The sequence below is a fragment of the Juglans regia genome, chromosome 6 (assembly GCF_001411555.2).
Source record: "Juglans regia cultivar Chandler chromosome 6, Walnut 2.0, whole genome shotgun sequence".
Classification (NCBI taxonomy): Eukaryota; Viridiplantae; Streptophyta; class Magnoliopsida; order Fagales; family Juglandaceae; genus Juglans; species Juglans regia.
The window spans coordinates 31,584,768-31,606,795 of record NC_049906.1 but is presented as its reverse complement, the minus strand read 5'-3'; the positions used below and the strand labels follow the sequence as shown (position 1 = coordinate 31,606,795).

At 36.1% G+C, this 22,028-nt stretch overlaps 1 protein-coding gene across 7 annotated transcripts; it reads right to left on the bottom strand.

Moving 5' to 3' along the window:
• Positions 1–6,284: 6,284 nt before the first annotated feature.
• Positions 6,285–19,735, bottom strand: LOC109003279 (probable serine/threonine-protein kinase SIS8). 7 transcript variants are annotated; one of them, XM_018981362.2, is made up of 14 exons: positions 19,389–19,731; positions 18,441–19,236; positions 16,913–17,350; positions 15,851–15,954; positions 14,235–15,466; positions 14,077–14,117; positions 13,111–13,179; positions 12,090–12,190; positions 11,220–11,298; positions 11,015–11,113; positions 10,853–10,921; positions 9,758–9,807; positions 9,479–9,655; positions 6,285–6,747 (listed from the first exon to the last, which is right to left on the bottom strand). In XM_018981362.2, the coding sequence occupies exons 2-14, from the start codon at positions 18,924–18,926 to the stop codon at positions 6,597–6,599; spliced, it is 3,096 nt and encodes a 1,031-aa protein (XP_018836907.1). In that variant the 5' UTR covers positions 18,927–19,236; positions 19,389–19,731; the 3' UTR covers positions 6,285–6,596. The 7 variants fall into 7 exon arrangements, 5 of the variants coding, with proteins under 5 accessions (XP_018836907.1, XP_018836906.1, XP_018836908.1 ...); XM_018981361.2 differs by having other exon boundaries at positions 18,441–19,218; XR_001998121.2 differs by adding an exon at positions 6,854–6,909 and having other exon boundaries at positions 6,654–6,747; positions 18,441–19,734.
• Between the last annotated feature and the right edge of the window lie 2,293 nt (positions 19,736–22,028).

Sequence of the window (22,028 nt, the reverse complement as noted above, 5' to 3'; positions counted from 1 at the left end):
AACTAAATAGTAGAGTCTGTAGCAGAGTTTGTAGGGAGCACGGGATTGGTATCGTTATCTTTGATACCCTTAACAGGAGGGAGGGATCGAGAGATATATAGATCGAGAGAGTCTTGTACGTGGAAGAAAGTGAAGAATTAAGAAGAAAGAAGGAGAAGATCAAGGGCTGTTTTTTTAATAACAAACCTAACAAGAAGATCATAACAATTGGATATTTTATAAAACCTATCGAGTTCAGAAAAAAAAGGGGAGTTATCGTATCCTTTTAGGCTATCTATCGCCTGGAGGATTATTAGTGTAATTTTGTAGTACGTGTTTTTGATGGATCATGAAATATCGAAGTAATTGTGTGTGAGATTGAGATATCCGTGCAAGTTGGTGTACGTTTCTTGTGATTTTATAGTACCTGAAGCATGTCATATGATAGTAATTTTGTTTGTATCATGATCATTTTGGGCATGAAAATTCATCAAAACCTCTTCGAGAAATGATATTTACAATCATAGAATGTACAAGTGCCGCACACTTTTTTTGAAAAAAATGAATAAATATATGACCCACATAAAAAAATTAATTTTTTATGGTGGACCTCACTCTTTTTCAAAAAAAATGTGCAGCACGCACTTTAATTTACAACACATAATTATATTTAGCATTACTCAACTTCTTCCTAATTATGCAATTTCATGTTGATTTGATACTATCTAGCTTTATCTTGATTTGCTTTTCATAATATTTAATAAATTTATTACCTTATCTTATCTCAATTTAATTTCCCTATAAATAGTGATGTAATCCTTAGATTCAATAACAATTGAGAAAGTAAATATGTAGCCCTCAAAATCTCTCTCCCTTATCATCTCTTCTCCATCTTAATTTTTTTCTATTATATTTTATTTTCTATCATAAATTGGATATATCAAACCTTTTAAAGGAAAATAGTAAGAAATTTAAATTAATGAGAAAGCTCGATCGAGATAAGAAAATAATTTGACTTTGAGATTTTATTGATTTATAACACGAGAAAGTAGAAACTTCGCTCATTTAGAATATTCAACTTTTTTAGCTTGATTTAATTGGAATTGTCATTTTGTTTTAGTGGATTGGTTTAACTATAAGATTTAAAATCATCGTACTTTTCTTACGTTTCTTGGCATGCAACGAAAGCGAGTAGAGGCTACGACAGATAAGTTACTTGATAATAGTCCGTAATCAAGAAATTACTGTGCCCTGCAATGAAGGTAGGATATTAATTAATCTAGAGTGACTAGATTGAGTTTTTGTACATCATTTGAAAAAAATAAATAAATCAATTTTTTTTTTTTTTTAATTTTTTTGATGGTCTATAAATTTATTAATGTTTAAATTCTTTATTTTTGGGGGGTGCCCTAGTGGTTTTTTGGATGTCTAGTTTATAGACCACCCCAAAAATGACGCGTTTGTAGAGCCTGGTTTTGTTGGTGCGTTGGCCCAATTTGATGGTGCAATCCAACAAGGATGCGTTATGGTTTTTTGACGAAATTTCAAAGAGGCTTGAGCCATGCAGTTGGGCTGAAAGTTTGCTCAACACTCATGGATTGTGTACTGTTTGCGATCAGAAAAAGCGCTAGACAGAAAGTTCACTCGATAGGTTGCTCGAGCGAAACTCAGACAGAGAGTTCGCTCGATACGTGTTCGACATGCTGCTCGAGCGAATAACAGAAAAAGTGAAAATTAAAGTTTCTGTCATCATGTGACACTATAAACATATACTTAATGAAGGTTTTGAGTGTTCTGAACAATGAGATTCCGTCCCAAATTGTATTTTATAATTCTCTAATATAATAAAATTATCTGCAGCTCTGTAGACGTAAGCACATTGTCAAACCACATTAATTTTATATCTTGTGATTGATTTACTTTGTTTGTCATCGTTGTTTTCACAACAAAATGCATGTTGCATGCTATTATTAACCTTTTGTTCTCTTCTTCTAGCCTAGACCATTTTACAAAAGAATATTACATCACTCATCTCTGGCCTCTTGTGTTGCATGCTTACCCTATCTAGATATGTTATATGCTATTAGCGCCGCTTTTTAGATTTAGAAAATATTCATCATCTCTTTATTGGAATGGCATTTTCTGGAACATGAACAAATCAAACCCAGCTCGACACGTTTGCATGTTGATTAGAATTAATTAGTCAATTGAAATTGTCTCAAACATAATGATGGTTCTGAAGACTTTGTTGCTTTGATGATCTTCTTCTTTTGAATGTGATTTCCTTTGTGGTGGTAAAGGAGCTCTCTATGCGTTTTAGATTCCTAGCTTACATTATGTGGTTATAACTTTTTAAATCATATTCTTCTCTTAATCTGGGTTTGGTTTATATCGCATGCATATAGCAAATCCACGCCCAACTGGTCTTGATAAGGAATTGCGGGGATTCATGTGAATGGAACGGCGAATTCTTTCCTGAGATTCCCAACATTAATAAGTATGAAGTAGGTAGAATTATGAACAATTTGCCCATCCCATGTTCATCTGTTTCAACTAGAATGTAGAACTAGGAAACTTTTCTTATCTTAATGACCATCGCACTCTAAATCTTGGTTAAGTTTACGAGTCTCTTTGTAACTCCGTTAATCTTAAATTAACAATGCCTAAAACCTATTTGTTACGGAGGTTTACATACAATATTATTTTTTTACAAGTATATACTGTGAGGGGAGCTGTTCCCAATGATGCGCCTGACCGCACGAGCCCAGCCCACACTGCATGGTGGGCCTAAGGATAATCCGGCAAGATGAAATCGGTATGAGAAAATAGGATGGCCCGGGCCAAGCCACGAAGGGCAAGGTCAGCCCAGGAAACCCACAAGGAAGCAACGAGGTAGCACGCGCGGGGCATGGGACTAAGCCAAGAGACCTCACACATCTATTGGCTGACAATTTGCACGCACAGGGTCAGGGACAACCCAGGTCCTTGAGTATCGATGGCTAGACAGACTTGGAAGGTGGGTGTGCCTCACCGATGTCACGCCACATCCCTTGGCCATAGCAATTAACCCTTTGTTGCTTATGTACTCTGAATCCAACGACAAGGTCTCCAAAGATTTGCAGTGCGACCCAACAGTTCCTAGTGAGATGTCAGTTATTTTTGCACAAGCTACAACAAAACACCAAGATGCCTCTGACTCATCATCCATTACAAACAATATTGGGGACAAGGGATCACTCATACTCTGGCAGTAATGAAAATCAAAGTTGTAGAATGAGTATGTTAGCAAAATATCACGCATCAAATTCACATCTGCATTATCATCCCCATCATAGAAGAAGAGCGATATGTTAGTCCTTATCACATCCTTTTCGATAAGGCCTTTTCTCTCCCTACATTTTGTAAATCATTTTGCATGTTCAGGGGAGACACTCTGCCATTGAATCTTAATGGTCTCATACTCTGTCTTTTTAAGGGACCTACGATATTCCCTCTCAGCATATGTTAAATCATAGTGACGGTATCCAAACAAGAATGCCCATAACTCCTTCTGTAATCCATGCTCCACTCCCTCATAAAATATTCTCTCTCTTAAAGCTTTTAAATCCATGATTCTTCCTTCAGAATCCAAGAGCATGGACCACTCATCCGACCCAAAAGGTGGCAGCCATGGTTTTCCCCATACCAGTGTCAACCTCGTTTTAGAGTCAATAATTGAGAAGTCATAGCCAACAATTTTTAGTATGGCTAGAGCATTGTACGTGCTTGCCAAATGACTACCATCATGACTCAAAACCCCATTTTTGTTAGGAGGAAACTAAGAAGTTCTTGAACAAACAGAACCCAATAATACATCAAACGGCTTAAAAAAACCTTTAAGTGGCAAAAAATCAAGCAGCTAAGGTGCAAATTTCTTATCTCCTAAAACTTCCAAACCCATGAATATTTTCCCTCCAAAATAGATTACAAGCAAGGTATAAAGGACTTTATATATCTCAACCATACCTTCAATTGTATACTGAGCACTGGGATCTCGACCGAAACTGAGATGTGCACCACCTCTAGGAGGGCCAACTCTGTCACTCTTCGAACCACCCTTTCCACGAAAGCAGCCCCCATACCAGTGTCAACCTCGTTTTAGAGTCAATAATTGAGAAGTCATAGCCAACAATTTTTAGTATGGCTAGAGCATTGTACGTGCTTGCCAAATGACTACCATCATGACTCAAAACCCCATTTTTGTTAGGAGGAAACTAAGAAGTTCTTGAACAAACAGAACCCAATAATACATCAAACGGCTTAAAAAAACCTTTAAGTGGCAAAAAATCAAGCAGCTAAGGTGCAAATTTCTTATCTCCTAAAACTTCCAAACCCATGAATATTTTCCCTCCAAAATAGATTACAAGCAAGGTATAAAGGACTTTATATATCTCAACCATACCTTCAATTGTATACTGAGCACTGGGATCTCGACCGAAACTGAGATGTGCACCACCTCTAGGAGGGCCAACTCTGTCACTCTTCGAACCACCCTTTTCCACGAAAGCACCAAAAGCCTCCACCACCTCTACTACCACCTCTGAATCCATTACAGACACATTTAGATTTAGCTTGTGGCTGTCCAGCAAGGAGCTAGTTGGTGTTGAACTGCACCGCTACGACCTTGAGTAGCCCATGACCGATCAAAAGAAAGACCTTCTCATCGTTGTCCAGCCAAACAGTTTGGAGGATCTCTGTTCGTTTCGTGACCTCAGGACGTGAATCAAGACCTTCAGGTTTTGATTGCCAAAATATGGGTGGTTACGGTGGTCGTGGGTGTCGTTGCAAAGCTCAATGGTCCAGGTTGTGAGGAAATATCGAGTGAAAATCATATATGTGGGAAATATCGGGGAGAGAGGATGTTTTGCTGAGTGGAAACGACATTGATAGAGACAATGGTTAAAGAAGAAGAAACGTGAGGATAGTAATCAAAGACCACCAAGATCAAGTTTCCATCTAGTATCTAGATTCATCCCGATGGTTAAGTTATTGCTAAGCTTGACCAACGAAAATGAAAGAGAAATGAAATAATTCCTGAGTGTAAAGGAAGGACCCAAGATTCAGCAATGAAGATCTGAGAATGGAGAAAATGGTCTCTGATTTCTAACGGGATTAATGGGAACAAGAGAAAGAGGAACCTAATCCAAGTTGACTACCTCTTTTTCTTCTACAGTTGCTGCACATTTTCCTTTTTTTGCAAAACATAAGGTTGGTGTTCCAGATAGGTGAACTCTTCATTGAAGTTCTTCATGAAGCCTTCTAAGTTATTCTTGACATTTGTGAATGTCTGCAAAATAACTTCATAGCGTAGTTGTGATTGCTCGACTAGCTCTTTGATTTTGAGTAACGATGAGATAATTTCTTCCATTTTCATAGCTTAATAATATAGAGATCGGTGTCTCTTTGACACAAATTTTAACACACCTCAAATTACTTAAAGAACAAATATGATGAAATTGCTCGCTTCAAGGAAAGCACCTCCATAGAAGAATGAATAAAATGAGAAGAGAAGGAAAATAGACTTTTCATTTAGTTTCTCAATGCCCCTTTCGGTAGCTACAATAACCTTACATAAAGGTCTTACAACAAAGGAAAAAAGTCTTCAACCTTAAACAAGACCCACGACTGTTAACTAAACAAACTCAATAAAAGAAAGCAAACTAACTAAGGCCCAGCTACTCTGCGGCCCACTCCTAAGATGAAATAACAACTATGTAAATCATTCCCTATTAGACTTGCCCAAGGCCGGCCCAACCATTCCATTCATGAACCGTGACAGAAGAAGAATAGAACTGCAAATGTGCCTACTCAAAAATTACATTTGAAAATCGGCATGAAAAATGTCGCGCAATGACTTTCAAATAAAAAGACTCACTCAGAGACCAATAAGCTGCTGTCATTGCAGTGCTGTTTTCGTGATACACATCTACTAAAAATCATAACAAAGGAATCATGAAGGATGTGTTGTCAAGGAAAATGAAACTCATTTCGAGTAAGAAGCATCGACCAACTGGAAGGACTGCTCGAGTTTCGACGAAATATTACAGCTTTCATGAATAATCGTAATCTGTGGACTCTGGAACTCCTAGAAATGCTCAAGAAAGGTGTTGGCAGATTATTTTACTCATGACCCACATCTCATCAGTGTATCTGACTCCTCAATTCCCTGTTGTTTTCTCAATCCAACTCTGAATGTCTACAGCTTCAAACGGAGTCACTATTCCAGGTAGCCTAACGCTTTGGCAACTATTTGATAGAACTCCACGTACAGCAAAAATTTCACGCATCGATTACTTTTCAATTGATTTCTACAAACAAATACACAACCTTGCACTTGCCTAGAAAAGAAAAAACAATACATAACCTTGAGGATAGCTGCACCATGAAGAATAATACCAAAAGAAAAAAAAGGAGTTGAGGAAAAAGAATCACAATCTCCAATTAGATTGAATTTTCGGTCATGATTTCCAGCCAATCACTTGCTCATGTCCCAAAGTCCCGGGCTACCTAGAACTTGACCCCATATTTTTGCAGTCCAAAGAACAGTGTAAGGCTGTATACTTGTTCTTCTAGCCAGCCTAGCCTTCAGCAACTTGTGATGGCTGCGCCTTCTCGCGGCTGCTGCCTATGGATGCACTTGGTCTGGAAACTTGAGAACCAGTTATTGGCTTCTGCAATGGCCTCAGAGCAGCCATGATCTCAGCAAATGTGGGTCTCAACTTTGGATCTCTAAAATGTTAAATCGGGTCAATTGTCAGGAATCCATAAAAGAAATTTAGTAGTATATTTGATACGCTGCAACATCCATGAAAAACACAAAATGGAATCTCTTTACCACGAATTCACAACTTTAAGACTAATCTTTCTCAACAAATATGGTACCATCATTACCTGTCCAGCCAACAGGTTTAATCAATTATTTTTACAAGGAAGACACAGAGATCATGTTTCACAGTTTCACATACAAGATGTAGGTGGCCACAGGTAGAGAGTTGAAGTTCCAAACGCAATCCATCATTAATGGAGACTAATACTAATAAACAAGAAAGAAGTCTTTTTTTTTCTTCTTCTTTTTGAGAAAAGAATGCAAGAAAATATGCTTTAACTAATTGGTAGCAAGAAATGGTACAAAAAAAAAAGATTATATTGAATAACATTGGCAGCATTCTCAGCATGTATAGGGCTCCATATTGCGTGAAGTGGTGGTAGCTTACACGTGGGAAATTACTGTTGAAAATCAATATCATTTTCATGTAACATAAAAGGTAGCATGTTGTTTCAGGTATAGAACACAAGATTGTATTGAAAATTACAGGGATTCCAAAAACAGACATTCAAGGGCAGGAAAAACAAATTGTTGGGTGGTAACAACTTGTTAGGTAAGTAGAATCTTTAGAACTAAACAAAATCTCTTTTTTGATCAGTTAGAACTAAACAAAATAATCACGGGCATCTTATTTCCACAATATACAATCTGCGATAAGTAATTTTATAACAACGAGGGCCTAACTACTATAGCAATTTGCAATGATTTTCTTAACACAACGGTTACTTAAACCCAACATCAAGAAGCAAGGTCATAGGTTTAACCAGTATGTCCATATTTGGAGCAATGGTTTGGTTCAAAACTCACACAAAATAGGAGAAAATATTTGTAAAATATGAAATAATGTTGCTAACAAGAAAGTAAAAGCTTATCAAAAATAAGAAAAGATGTGTACGAATTTAACATAAGGGTTAATCACCAATTAGTCTGTCAGTTCTATGCAAGTTTCGAAATTCTCACGTGGTTTCATAATTATTATAGATGGTACTCAAGTTTCACACATTTGCCAACCATTATCCTTCCATTCATCTGCTATCCAAAAACCTAAAGGAACACCATGTTAGACTTATTAAAAGCTCAACATGTGTCCTCAGCCATGTCAGCTCAGATCCAAGAATACAAGACAACTCAGAAAATAAAAACATAACAAAGCTAAAAATAAAATCAAAACTAAAAAATTGAAAAAAAAAATGAAAAAGAGGGAACAAGACCCTACTGAGTGGTGCTGCCAAAGAGAGGAGGGGGTTTAGAGTACCTTGTCATTGCCTCAAGTAATGATAGGCTGACATTAGAAGAGAGAAAGATATAGAGGGGTGGAATTCGATGGGCTCCGCCTGCCAGGGAGCTCCTCAAGCATTCTTCTCAGGATGGTGGGACCTACTCGGTCCATCCTCCTATCTTTTTCCCTCCTAAATTCATCCTGCCATCACCCCCTAGAAATGACAAGGAGTCTTTCTTTTTTTTGGATACTTAGAAATGACAAGGAATCTATATTCATACGGGGAGGGGAAGTATTTTTTTATTATTTTCTAGTTTTTTTAAGTTTGCTGGAAGAAACTTAAAAATAACAAGGAATCTAAATCCATAAGGGGAGGGGAAGTGTTTTATTATTTTCTAGTTTTTTCCAAGTTTCCATTATGTGATGTGGCAGTCTTATACAGGTGGAAATGAGCTAACATGCCTGAGCATGCGTGTCTAGCTTTTTAATGGATATGATATGGAGCTTCGTTAGGTTTTTGAACATTTCAGGGACAGAAAACCATTTTTGACAAAATTGTAAAGCTTGAGTACCACCTATGATACTTTATGAAATCTAATGAGTTAAAAAAAATCTAATTTAAACATGTAAACCCAAGAGACTATGGTATTTAACCCTTAAAATAAAGAGTTCCAAGCATCCAAAAAAAAATTATATAAGACTTTGTCATAATGTGTGATACCCCATATGATAAGGATAAGGGTAGGTGGTATATGAGATCTCACATTGCTTGGGAATGAGAAGTTCTTGCTCTTTATAAGGTTCCATTGGGGCTCCAATTGTATCATTGACTAGTCCTTTTGGAGTATAGGTCATGTGGTTTGGGCCTTCCATTGGGGTGTTACATAATGTGTTTGTATAGTTGATTATTTTCTGAATTAATTTAAGATGCCATGGGACATAAAACAATAACAGTCCAAGGTTTAGGTTTGAAACCCAATGCTGCATAGCAATTGCATTTCGATGTAGGTACTTTGTTTTGCAGTAATATACTTCAGAATGGCACCCAAAAAGGCTTGTAACCCAATTGTTGGTTTTTTTTTTACATGTCACTGTTTACTTTTACGTAGCTTTTGAAGTTCTAACCACTGTAAACACAAATTAATTTGCATCTTTTTATATCCACAGCCTGCCACCCACTCAGGTTGCACTGTTTTGGCTAGAAACAGTAAGTTATCCTGGAATTTAACAGGGTTGAGTGTATATCAGTCCAACAAACCATACCACCTGGCCTGCACTCCAATCAACAGGTTACTGGTGTGACCGTGGTTGAAGAGCAATGTTTAACGACAAAGGTAGGCCAACAAAAGCCATTGGCGTTGAATGTTTTGAAACACTATGTAAATAGTTAAAATTATCAAACCAAAAATACTTACGTCTGCCAGCATTTCTGAATAATATCTGCAACGGCAGGATCCATATCATTCGGAATGTCAAGACGCCGATGTTGAAATCCAACTGCACCAACAACTTGCATTGGGTTCATTCCTCCCCATGGTTGTTGCAACGTAGAGAGCTCCCACAATATGACCCCAAAGCTATAAACGTCACACCTACATATCAAATTGATGTCATTATTGAAAAAGAAATCTATCCAGGGTCCAGTCCAAAAATAATACTAAAAGAACAGAGAGGAGGGAGAATAAATGGCTTACTTTTCATTGGCAGGTTCATTTCTTAGCACTTCTGGGGCCATCCACTCAGCCTGAAATATTGCAATACAAACATTAGCTTACTCAATAAATACTATCTATGGTTGCATACTAGGAACAAAGAAATAAAAACACGTCAATTATCAAAAAAGAAAAGCATAACACTATTCTGAATTTGCTTTTTTCCATATCAACAAGTTAATTTCTTTAGAAGCAAAATAAATTTCATTAAAAAGAGCAAAAGGGGTAATCCATGGACACAAAATGTATTCAAGATAGCAACCTATCTAGAATTAGAAAAAGATACAAGAAAAACATGGAAATCAGGCCCATTAAAGGCTATAGAAGTTTTCAAAAGGAGGAGTGTGTTAAAAAAAAGAAGTCTTGAGTTCCTCTGTCATTCGTATACAGTCCTCAAAATTTCTCATTCATTTCCCTCCAAACACACTATATGGAGCAATTGGCATAATTTCTCACACTATTGCCATCGTGGGCAACCATCTAACCCTCTACAAGAGTCAAAAAGGTTCACTACCCTTCAAGGAATGACCCAAGCTATTACCAAAAGAATGTTGTATGCACTAAGTCCAGATGATCTTGCTGAATGAGGAGCTTTCGGTATAGTTCTCTCGGTGATTTTTTAAATTTGAGATAATATGTGTCGAGTTTCAATTCAGAATCAAAACAACAGAAAAGCAAAGTCCAATTCTCTGCACATGGTACGGAGGCATTTTCCTTGTCAAAAAAGATGTAGTGTTCTCTTTCTTTTCCCTTAATCACCACAATAAGATCTGCCAAATGTCTTGGTCCAGGCAACCAACAGGACAGAGTGTTCAAAAGAAAATTTAACAGATGATCTACTAACAAGAAAAACACAAAACTGAGTGCTTTACTATTGCTGGAAACATATAGGAGGTGATTACAAACTAGATATGATCAAGAAAATAATATATCCAGCATTAATACATGAATGTGATGGATACGTAAATCAAAAACATATAAGTCTAGCAGGATGATTTACCAAAACAACCAGAACAACACACACAGACACACACATATCCATCACATTCATGTCCATGAAAGTTTTCAATGGCTTACCGTTCCTGCAGTTGACCTTGAAGAAAGATATGTGCTATTTTTCATCCGTGATAACCCAAAATCGCAAACCTAAACAGTCAGAGAATTTTACACCATGATCGGTTAGGCATGGAAGATACATTAAATGCATTCAGCATGATCAGTAATGAGGCAAGAAACCACCTTCACAACCCAATTTTTATCAACAAGGAGATTTGGAGATTTCAAGTCACGGTGTACTATTACGGGAGAGCAGTTGTGCAAATAATTCATTCCCCGGGCCTGAAAGTTCAATCATTCAAAGAAGACATTCTTTCCAGTAAAGTCATCAATTATAACAAATTTCTGACTGGAACTGGGATAAAGGGCAAGAATTACTGAATCATACAGTATCAAGGGCCATCCTCAAGCGCCTTCTTTCATCTAATTGATTGTTAGGCCGGTGAATCAGCCTATACAAACTACCTCTGCAAAGCCAAAAAAGGGGGGAAAAGGTTATATTTCAATTGACAAAACTAACAAGACTCGAGAAATAACTTATCAAACAGAACATAATGGCTGTGGAAGCTCTTAATCAAAAAGAATCGTACTGAAAGAGTAAGCTCGCGGCTCTAATTCAATTTTGGAAAGCAGATAGAGATAAATTTGGTAAGCCATGTTTAGTTTCTTATTCATAAGGGCAAGAGTATAAAACTGTGTTTCTTTCTTTTATGAGAAAATTAGATGTATCTTCTGTAGCAATTCTCTTCTTTTTTTCTTAGTTTCTTGGTTTTTCAAAAATTCATATGGTAACCATTTATGGGATTCTCCCCTCATATTCTGTATATTGGGTCTCTGTTCATCAATAAATTATCCATATATAAAAAGGCACTAAGATTTTTTTATTTCTGTCTGTGATAAAGCAAAGTTTTTTTTATAAGTAAGAAATTTATTAAAACCACGTAATTAGGCATAGCCCAAGTACACAGGAAGTATATAAGAGAAAAATACCTAATTACAAGCTAAAGCTGAAAAACAGCACAAAAGTCATTAAGACTAGTCCCATCCATTACAATAACCGTAGCCCAAAGCAAGAATGTATGAATGCCAGACAAGAAAAAGGTTTTACATGCACTATCGCAGCAAAAACATTCTGATAAGTAGCCCAGTACTGGTAACAGTTTTTAGTCAAAAGTTACAGTATCGTACACATTGACTTCCATATATTAGTGACTAATATTATATCACGATTATGGTTAGAACAAGAATGTTTACATACCTGGGAAGAAATTCAGTCACAATTGAAAGATTTGGGGGACGGGTTACCGCTCCCATGAAGAGCACAACATTGGGATGCCTGAGTCTTTTCATTAACAAGACCTTGCAATTCAAACAGCAAGTAGAACAAATGATTTCAACACAAACCTTCACCTAGTTGGAGATAAAATAAAATAAAAAAATAAAAAAAAATGACAGCTAGCAAACATTTAATAGGAAAGGAATAGTTTTAGGCACGTCCATGAGGGAAGAAAGAGCTGGGCATTAAACAAACAAAGGTACATTTCCAAATTCCACATGAGGATCCTGACAAATATGTCATCCCTTAGATTCTGATGAGTCAAGCATATGATAAGTTCAAACAAGGTAATTAGGGCCAAGGAAAATTTTGACAGCAGATGCAAGCTCATAGCAGAACTGGCCAGAGAAATAACTCACAATTTATCGTACTTTAACATGATCTCCTGAATCAATCATTAATAATGGATTCACCACAGTTAATGTGAGTGTTCAAGAAGGGCAAATACAACGAAAGAAAGATTAATTCCTGGGAAGCATAGATATCACAAAAAAAGAATAAACAAATAAATAAAGACCCATATGTGTTATGCATACAGCAGGGTAAGGTGGGATATAAGGTGGCTTGGACAAGACAGATACATTTCGTAAAAAAATTATTTTTCTTGGCAAAAATCAGGCTGTGTACGTCAAAGAGGATACATTGTAAATTCTACAACAACCCCAAAAACCCTCCTGTGAGGTGTATTTGTTCTTTGTTTCAGATAATATTTAGAAAGACATGGCAATGCATAAGTTTCACTTAAGCTTCTGAGACTATTCAGGAACTAGAAAGCAGATCTTGTTTTTTAGTCCAAAGAACTCTCGCAAGGTTTGGTATTTTACTTGTTCAACCACCACATGGAAGGAGTGTTAGAGCCAAAATACTGAACGCTGAAGTACCACTGGTAATCTATTCATGAGAAACAAGCAAAAACATAAAGAAAGGGGAATGCAGATTGCACCTCACTTTTGAATTCCTCAAGTGATTGACCATAAATATCTTGGTCTAGAAACCTCTTCACAGCCACTTCCTATGGAACCACAGAGTGACAATAAAAATCAACATATAAAGCTTCCAAAGAAATGCAAGCAACAAATATTGAAACAACCAGAAGACAATGAAATATGGCTAGACAGTTGATGTTTCTATCATGAACTATACAATTAAAGAAACATACAAAAACAGAGAAGATATTCATGTGCCATTACGCATTTCTGGAATAGTAAAATGGGTGATGATGCTCTGGGCTTCAAATACGTAAACAGGGTCCAAGAACACCTCGATAATTCAATCACGGGTAAACCTTCCACAACTTAAATCAGATAAACAAACACAATGAAAGGAGATGAAATAAGTGAAGTTCAGTGTATCCTATGCTAATTAAAGATGACAGCATACTCGTGGATTTCAAGCCATACTATTGCAAAAGGAAGTTGTAGGCTTTTAACTCACATATAAAAGAAGAGTAGTACTATTTTAAGGCCTTTACACCACACACCATCCACATGGCATAATTTTATTTGTGAGACTCAAGTTTTAAAATTTATCTTCCAAATCAAATTATGTCACATGGATGGTGTGTGGTGTAAAGGCTTTCAAATAGAATTATTCATAAAAGAAACAATGACCCTAATTGTTTTGATAATTATCTACCAATGAATTAGAATCATTAATAAGATTCTTTTTCAGTCATTTTACTAACTATACAAACACAATACTCATGGATTTCAAGCCACACCATTAGTCTTTATACCTGAAGCATAACCAACTTCCTCAGGGAAAATTTCAAAAAATGAAAGGAAAAGGATTAGACCCAATATACTTTACATGTTTGAAACCAATGCAAAAGGAAAGGATTAGACCCATAGTATACAACAGAATAACAAAAATGCACCGCCATCATTCAGGGTCAACAGGGAAAACTCACAGTTCCGTGCCAGTCTCCACGATATACCTCTCCATATGATCCTGCCAAACAAAGTATGCACCAAAAAGATGAAATTACACAGGTCAAAAACCATATGCACTTATAATTCTTTATATGAGAAGTACATGAACTTGATGGGATAATGCACTGGTAAATACCAAGTCCGATACGCTCACCCAAGGTGATTTCCTCCCATGAAATCTCACATTCAGCAACTTCATCCAATGCACTATCAGATTTGGTGCTATCATTACCTGCTGAATCATCTGATTTTCTCTCGCCTTCTAAAATGGCTCCAGATTGATCATTATGCCGGTCGCCATAACCACATGGATCATAACGAGCAACATCTGCATCTCCATCACTTCTTGCAACCTGCTCATACTGCTTACTAACAGCTGCAGACGTTGCTACCACAGCTGCTGCAGTAGCAGTGGCAGCAGCTGTTACAGGAAGTTCAAGATTGGACTCAATGCTTGACTTTGCTGCAGCAACTACCATTGATGATGCGACAACAGCTGCTGCTGCTGCCGCAGCAGCAGCAACAGGTACGTTTTTTGTATATTTCACAGGAGCTGCTTCAGATTGTGATGGGATAGGGCTCGCAGTTACTTTCCCTGTATCCAGATGGCCAGAGGAAATATGTGCTTTAGAGTGCACTCTGTGGGGAGGCAAAGGAGGCAAAAAGTAAGCAGGATCAAGATCTTCTTGACCTTTGAATTTTTGGTTTCCACTCCCCTGCTTATTGTCATCCTTATCTTCAGTCAGAGACTTGGCCTCAGCTGCCAACACATCTAACTGCTCCTGATAAATTTCAGTAAACAAGTTCGGTGGAGCAACAACACCACTCTCAAGTAGCACATCATGAAGTTTCTGAGCTAATTGTGGATTCTCTTTGGCAGCATCGATCATGTATTGTGAAACATCTTTTACTTTCATTCTACGTACTGCAGGGGAGCTAACACCTTCAGTCCAAGAAGGAGATCTTGCACGAATGTAAGGATGACTAGACTTGCCAGGATTCTCCCGCACTGGCACTTTCTCTAAATTGGAGGGAGATATAAAATCATTGGAAGATGACTTGGGCTCTTCCTCACAGTTAGTTGGGCTGATTATATTTGCAGAAGAAGTTAAATCACCTCTGTCCTCAGATTCTTTTACTAAAGCAACGGAATTGCTGAACCTAGACCTCTTGTCCGATGTCCCAAAGTCTGACTGTTCTTCCAATGAACTTCCAACGCCACTGCTTGAAGAGGCCATATAAGAGGAGTCAATGTCTCTGGACAAAGGACTTGCAGGATAGAAAGATTCACCATATTCTATATGTGACCCAGCTGCATCAGATGGAATGAGTGTGCCAGGATCTGCCATTAAATCAACAATGTACTCCCTGAAATTCACATTATCCACATCTCAGAGACATATGAGGCTTTGAACCCAAAATGAAATCATCCTAAAAAATCACTAAATGGGGGAATTTTCTCCTCTGTGATCACTTTCAGCAGTAACTCAAAATATAAGAAAAAAATGCAACAACATATTCTCAAATGCAATCCTAAAAATTATATACATATATATAGGAGCCAAACTAGAAACAATCATATAACAGCATCACAAGCTATACAAATTAACTGTGTGAGAAAGAAGAACTAGAGCACCTCGTCTATGCATAGTGATATCATATTTCAGAGAACAGAAAATAGAAAAAAAAAAAATCCTGAATATTCCAGCTGACTTGGCTTCATCACAAAAAATAAACTAATACCAAATATACCTTCCATCATCGATCTTTACAACATTCATAGCCACATCATCAGAACCAGTGTATTGCTGTCCTTTCACCAACCGGCACGGCAAACCCACGCTATCTGCCAAAACCTACATAGCCACGGAAAATTTTGAAGTAAAGCAACTAGTGGAAGACTAGGATTCCGTACAAGGAAAAGTGATGGCATGATAACCCCAGCACTTCTCATAATGCAGCTGGACCAAAAGTATTAACTGGGTTAAACAATGGAAGACTGGTTCAGCAACAATGATGACAGGATGTAAAATCACTTGTAATCACCAATTATCTGACAAGCCATCTCTAACATGATTCACATATAGATTATTAGACAAGCCATTTATCCAGATATGGATCTATGCGGTTCAGAGGCAGATCCACTGATAGTTGAAATGTTGTCATATGCAAAGTTCAGAGGAAAATTACAGCAAAGGAAAAGCATTAAATATACACAAAGGAGGAAGTTACTCCTTATTTCACACCAAACTAGTTATTTTTCCAACTAACTATGTGTCAGTGAACGAATTCTTAAGAGGGTTGACCCGCACTATGCAATATTTCAAAACTATGAAAGGGGTTGGTCAATGTAACCATCGGATCCTGTAACCAGGCCTCCATGGGAAAAGCATCTGACTTGGAATGGACCAGGAAAGCATTTATAAAGTGAATAAAAGAAGTATATGAATATCTGTGGTAACATGAAGAATGTGATCATGTGATTGCATAGAAATCCTCCTTTTCTGTCATCTCCAATCTGAGGTATATCCATCCTTAAAAATGGCATATCATTTTTCTCAATCGTAATTAAGTGACGAACACAAATTTGATCAGAAAGTAAGACAAAAGTTGATATGATTATATCATCAGTAAGTACTGAAAGTGTGGCCACACTAAGGGAAACCAAGACCAATAATCTTGCATAGAAGTTTCTTGTCAAAACCACCAAAAGGAAATTCAAAAATGGGAATCAATGGTTCCCACATTATATCCAAACCCGTAGTGCCATTGCAAATTAGGGTTTAAACCATTAAGAAAAGGCCAAGAATGTACCTTGAACAACAATGCACGGTGACGAGCCAATCCAATTTTCAGAGAACCAAGTGGCAAAACCATGCTACCAAGGGTTGCTTTCAAACTGTAACTGAGACTTTGCCATGCTCTCAACATGCTTTCAGGATCCCCAACTGGTCCACCCATATAGTCAGCAACTAAAATAGCAAGCTTTCTCACCAAATTACTACCTACAAAAACGAGAGAATTGGACCTTGATTTGACAGCTAGCTCTAGAGCCCTCTGCTCAAGCTTCAACAAATTAGCATCAGCAGCCCTATTGACCAAAACTGCTTCCCAGGTGACTCTGTCTGACACTGGTGTTCCTTGCAGATCAACTAGGGAAGGCATTCTTTCTGAGGTTGATTCAGCCATAACTCCATACAGGTCGTAGAATCCATCCAGGATCTTGTCATCATAACTAAGTGAATTGTAATTCTGTGAAGCATGGATAAATCTACGATATGAGATAGGTTAGAAAAGAATAAACATGAGACAGATATGAGTCTCTGATTTTACTTAATTAGTCTCTGATTTATCAAAAAATAGATATATCAAACACTCCACATATATAGAAATAATTTATAAACTATAATAAAAAACTGTTAAATTTCCCTTTATCCCGTGTATTTTATGCTGAATTATGACCTAGTAAGTATGCTGAAATAAGTTGATTACACAAGTTGGTAACACCCAAATAGAACTGTCATGTAGTTTTTCAATTGTGCAGAAAAGCAAAATGCAGGAAGAATGACTACTTGCTAATTATACTCCAGTGGCAATGGAACATCAATTAAAGAAATGGTAGTAGGACAAAGATTTCCTGATTTCAACAATCTGTTGTCATCTTACATTGCATTGCCATAAGAGAAACCTTGAAGCTGAAGAGTGAAAGTACAATTACGAAAAAAAATGCACATGGACCAAAAAAGAATATATACAAGCATATAAGCATATGGATTTATAATTAAATGTAGTCAAGACTCCGCCGCAGTTATTAAGCCATAACCGTTGAAACATTTTACCGAAAAGCACAAGAATTTCCTAAACATATAGCTAAACAACTAGTAGAACCCATTATAAACGGGAGATTCATATACAGATAACTACCTCTACCCTGCCTAGGCTAACACTTGCAAAGCAGCTTTGATGGTGACACTCAACAAGATTGCTTACACTGTCAGAATCCGACTAACATTAACTTGACTGAAATTTCACTCTCCTTACTTTAATAGGATTGAAGAACAGGGATCGTAGGAGCTACAAGGGCGACAATGACACCTTCCCAGATCCTTTTTTCCTATTTTCCTTGACAGCTCTTCGAATATTATGTTGAAACCATCCAGTATATCGAGAAGCATTTTCTGGCAACGTATCACTTGATATGCTACATGTAAGTGGGCTACACCCCAAGCAATATAAGATCAGACTTTATTTAATGGTGTAGGATCATAAGCAAGTGTCTCCCTTACATATACTCATGATGTATTGTGATATCATAAGAAATCAGAAGAAGGGTCAAACTTACCCAGTATCGATAGGCGACAACTTCAGCCGGAGTATTATCAATGGCACAAGAGCCCAAACTTATCTGCTTTACAGCCTCAATCTGAACTGCCTCAGGATCCTCCCTGGCACTTAGTTCCAAAGCCAGTTGTATCTGATACTCTTCCTCTACATCAGGATCCCTCGAGTTACTTGAACCTGAATCAGGCCTCGCTCCATCCAAAACAACATCTAAATCACCAGGGCTAGCCAAATCAGACGGTTCCATTTTTTCTCCCCTTGTCACATTTGAAGACGACGGGGGGCTTGGACTACCTCTATTAGCAACTGAATTCAACCAACCCGAGAGCCCCAAAACGGGTTTATGCTCAGGATTATGATGGGACCGAGAGTGCAAAAGCCTATCAGGGGACCCTTCATTAGAATTGTTGCCCTTCGATGTAGTAGATCCATCTGCATCTTCCGATTGATTGGACATGATATGAAGCTTCTTAAAAAGGTTCTTCATATTATTTCGATTCAGCAAGCTGAAGTTTGGAATGCTAAAGAAGTAAAAATCTGGTCACAAAGCTCACCATTGTCTTTGGGCAAGCATGAAATCTTAATCACTATTCCACCGCAAAAGTAGAGTTCAAACGAATCCAAAAAGCTCCTTTTTTCCAACATCCCTTATACCCCACAAGTGACCCCAAACCAACCTCTCAAATCCAAAATCCGAAACAACCATCATAAGCAATAGCCAGTAAAGCTTGCAAATTACTAAGACGATCCAGATGCTTGAATTGAAAGCTTTCACACTCCTGAAAGAACGGAAAAGACTACGTGTTGAAGACAACACAGAATCAAGTATTATGCAAGATCGAAGAGAGCTCAAACTATAACAATATCAGAATTTTGATATATTATGACCTTCAAGAAGCAGAACAAGGAAAAAAAATGAATATCCCAGATTAAAAAAACTGGATCTTACTTGGATACAGAGAACAAGAACGCATAGAAAAGAGAGAAGCGTCTCTTGGGGAAGTTTGAAAAGGGGGCAGGTAACACAGGCTGAGACAGCAAAGACCAGCAAGTGGGAGAGTAGGACCTCATATAAAAGAATGACCCACTTGAGCTGAGAGGCTGAAGGATTTCACGTCCCAGGAAAAGGTTAAATTGGTGGGAAACACAACCAACTTGCTCTCCTCTCTTTCTCTCAGCTCCGAGTCTCTAGCCAGTGATGGCATGACTTGGGAAACTTTCGTGGGTGAACTGCACAGGAATGGAATATTAAATGGGCAACTTGGCCAGCCAAAATCATTCTCTGCGACTCTCAAGTTTCAACTTTTGCTATTTCGAGCAAAACTTATCTTCTCCCATGTAAACGCTTCTGTAATCCATTGACGAAAATAACTCAAACCGTATTTGAAAGAAATAAAATGTCTTATATACTAGCTTCTCATTCAAACTTATATTCCGGATGATATGATTTGTTATTATTCATTAATTATTTAATTTGTTATTTTAAAAATAAAAATTAGGCCTAGTTCATTTTCACAGAATTTTTTATCTCATCTCATCTAATTATTATAATTTTTTCAAATTCTCATATAAAATAAAATAAACAATTCAACTTTTTTAAATTTTAAAATAAAAATATATTCTAATAATATTTTATTCAACTTTTAACTTTTATCTCTACTAATCTCATTTCATCTCATCTATAAAAACAAACAAGACAAATTAGCATTATGTGAAGAAAATAATTTAAATGTAATATATAATATAATTCTTCAAAGATTTATTAAAATTTTAATTTTCTTATCAATAGTTAAAACTATATTTATATCTCCATAGAGTTATTATATAGATCAAAAAATTCCTCTCCTTATTAATGTGAGAACATAACATTAATCTACAACCTTTCTAAATCCAATGTTCACACCAACTCATTGTATGATACAGACTTGATGGTAGCAATGTCTTTTATTTGGTAATTCCACTCATCTATAAACATTAAACCAACTTAAACCCATACGCATACGTAATGTTAATACGTAAAAGTTCAGTTGATATGGATGAAGTATGTGGTACAGAGATGATGAGTTAAGTTAAAATTGATATGGCAGAAGTTAAGTTATAAGAAAATGTTTAAATATTTCAATTCTAAATTTTTTCCAAGCTAAACATATTTTGGAATACGTCGACCAATTTATATCGCACCTTCTATAATTCTTATGAAATATTCTACTTATCATCTATATATGACATATCTATTTTTATTTTTTATTTTTTATTTTTTTAATAAATTTGTGATGCAAGGATGATGAGTAGAAAAATTATTTTAATTTAGCAGAAATAAAAATTAAAAATTAAAAAATCAAGTTTGATGTGCGGTATAGAAGGACCAAGAATTGAGATCATATTTAGATTTGTACTCCAACTAGATTAATCGAAATTACAATTAGAACTCAATATAATCATTACAAATGTGAAACAAATGTGAAACAAATTTTTCTACCTACCATCATGGAAATTGAAGCTGCGTTTATACACCTAACTTGCTGATTTTCGTGAACAATGTGCTTATTATTTAATTCCATAAAATTATTATATATATATATATATATCACAAAGAATTCAGAGCATTCAATTGCCATGACCAAGTTTTTAATGCTATGAGTTTTACAAGAATAATGGGGATGCATGCACTTATGACTCATGAATCCTGTTTTTATGAAGGTTTGGTCAAATTTTTATTTTTGTGGCAAAAATAAAAATTCAAGCAGAAGAATTAAAAACAGTGTATAATTAATTATTAATATTCTATTGTTGACCATTGGTTGGTGTGTATTGGATTTGTATCTGGAAATATGAAGCCTACCAAATAAATGCAATGACTCTTTTTATTATTTTTTCCTCATCAAACTGACAAATGACAATGACTTTTTTATTTTTTTCTGTTTGGATATTAAGTTAAATTTAATTTTTTATAAATAGTAATAAATTGAGGTGATAGAGTAAATTTTTTTGAGTTTATCTAAGATAAATTTAAATATATTTATAAAAAATTAAAAAAGATTATGGATCTCACGTATAAAAAGATTTTAAATTGAAATAAATTTAATAATTTAAAACTTAAATATTTAAATATTAAATTTAATTTAAAATTAGACTGAATTCCAAACGGGATATACACTTTTTCAAAATTTTGATTCACTAAAAATGATTACTTTGACCATACTTTCATAAATTCATGAATCATTAAAACCAATTATTAGATTAAAGTGAATATTTCTTTCTTTCTTTTTCCAAATTAGGATAATACAAAGAAAAAAAAGTACTGATCGGGATAGAAGGAATAAGAATATATAAATATATATATATATATTTATATATATAAATGTGCACACTTTTTTTTTTCTTTTGTCCTATTATGATGCCCTAATTAACAGGGATCATAGGGTTTTTTCTCAACCTCTTGAAGCTACTTTAATTTGTTTCTGCAATCACATTAATTTTCTGCTTCCCCAATTGATAGTGACCCTAGAAAACTTCTCTACCTATCAAAGTTAATATTTCATTTGTATAATGGGAAATTTATATTATATATTATTCCAATGAATTAGGG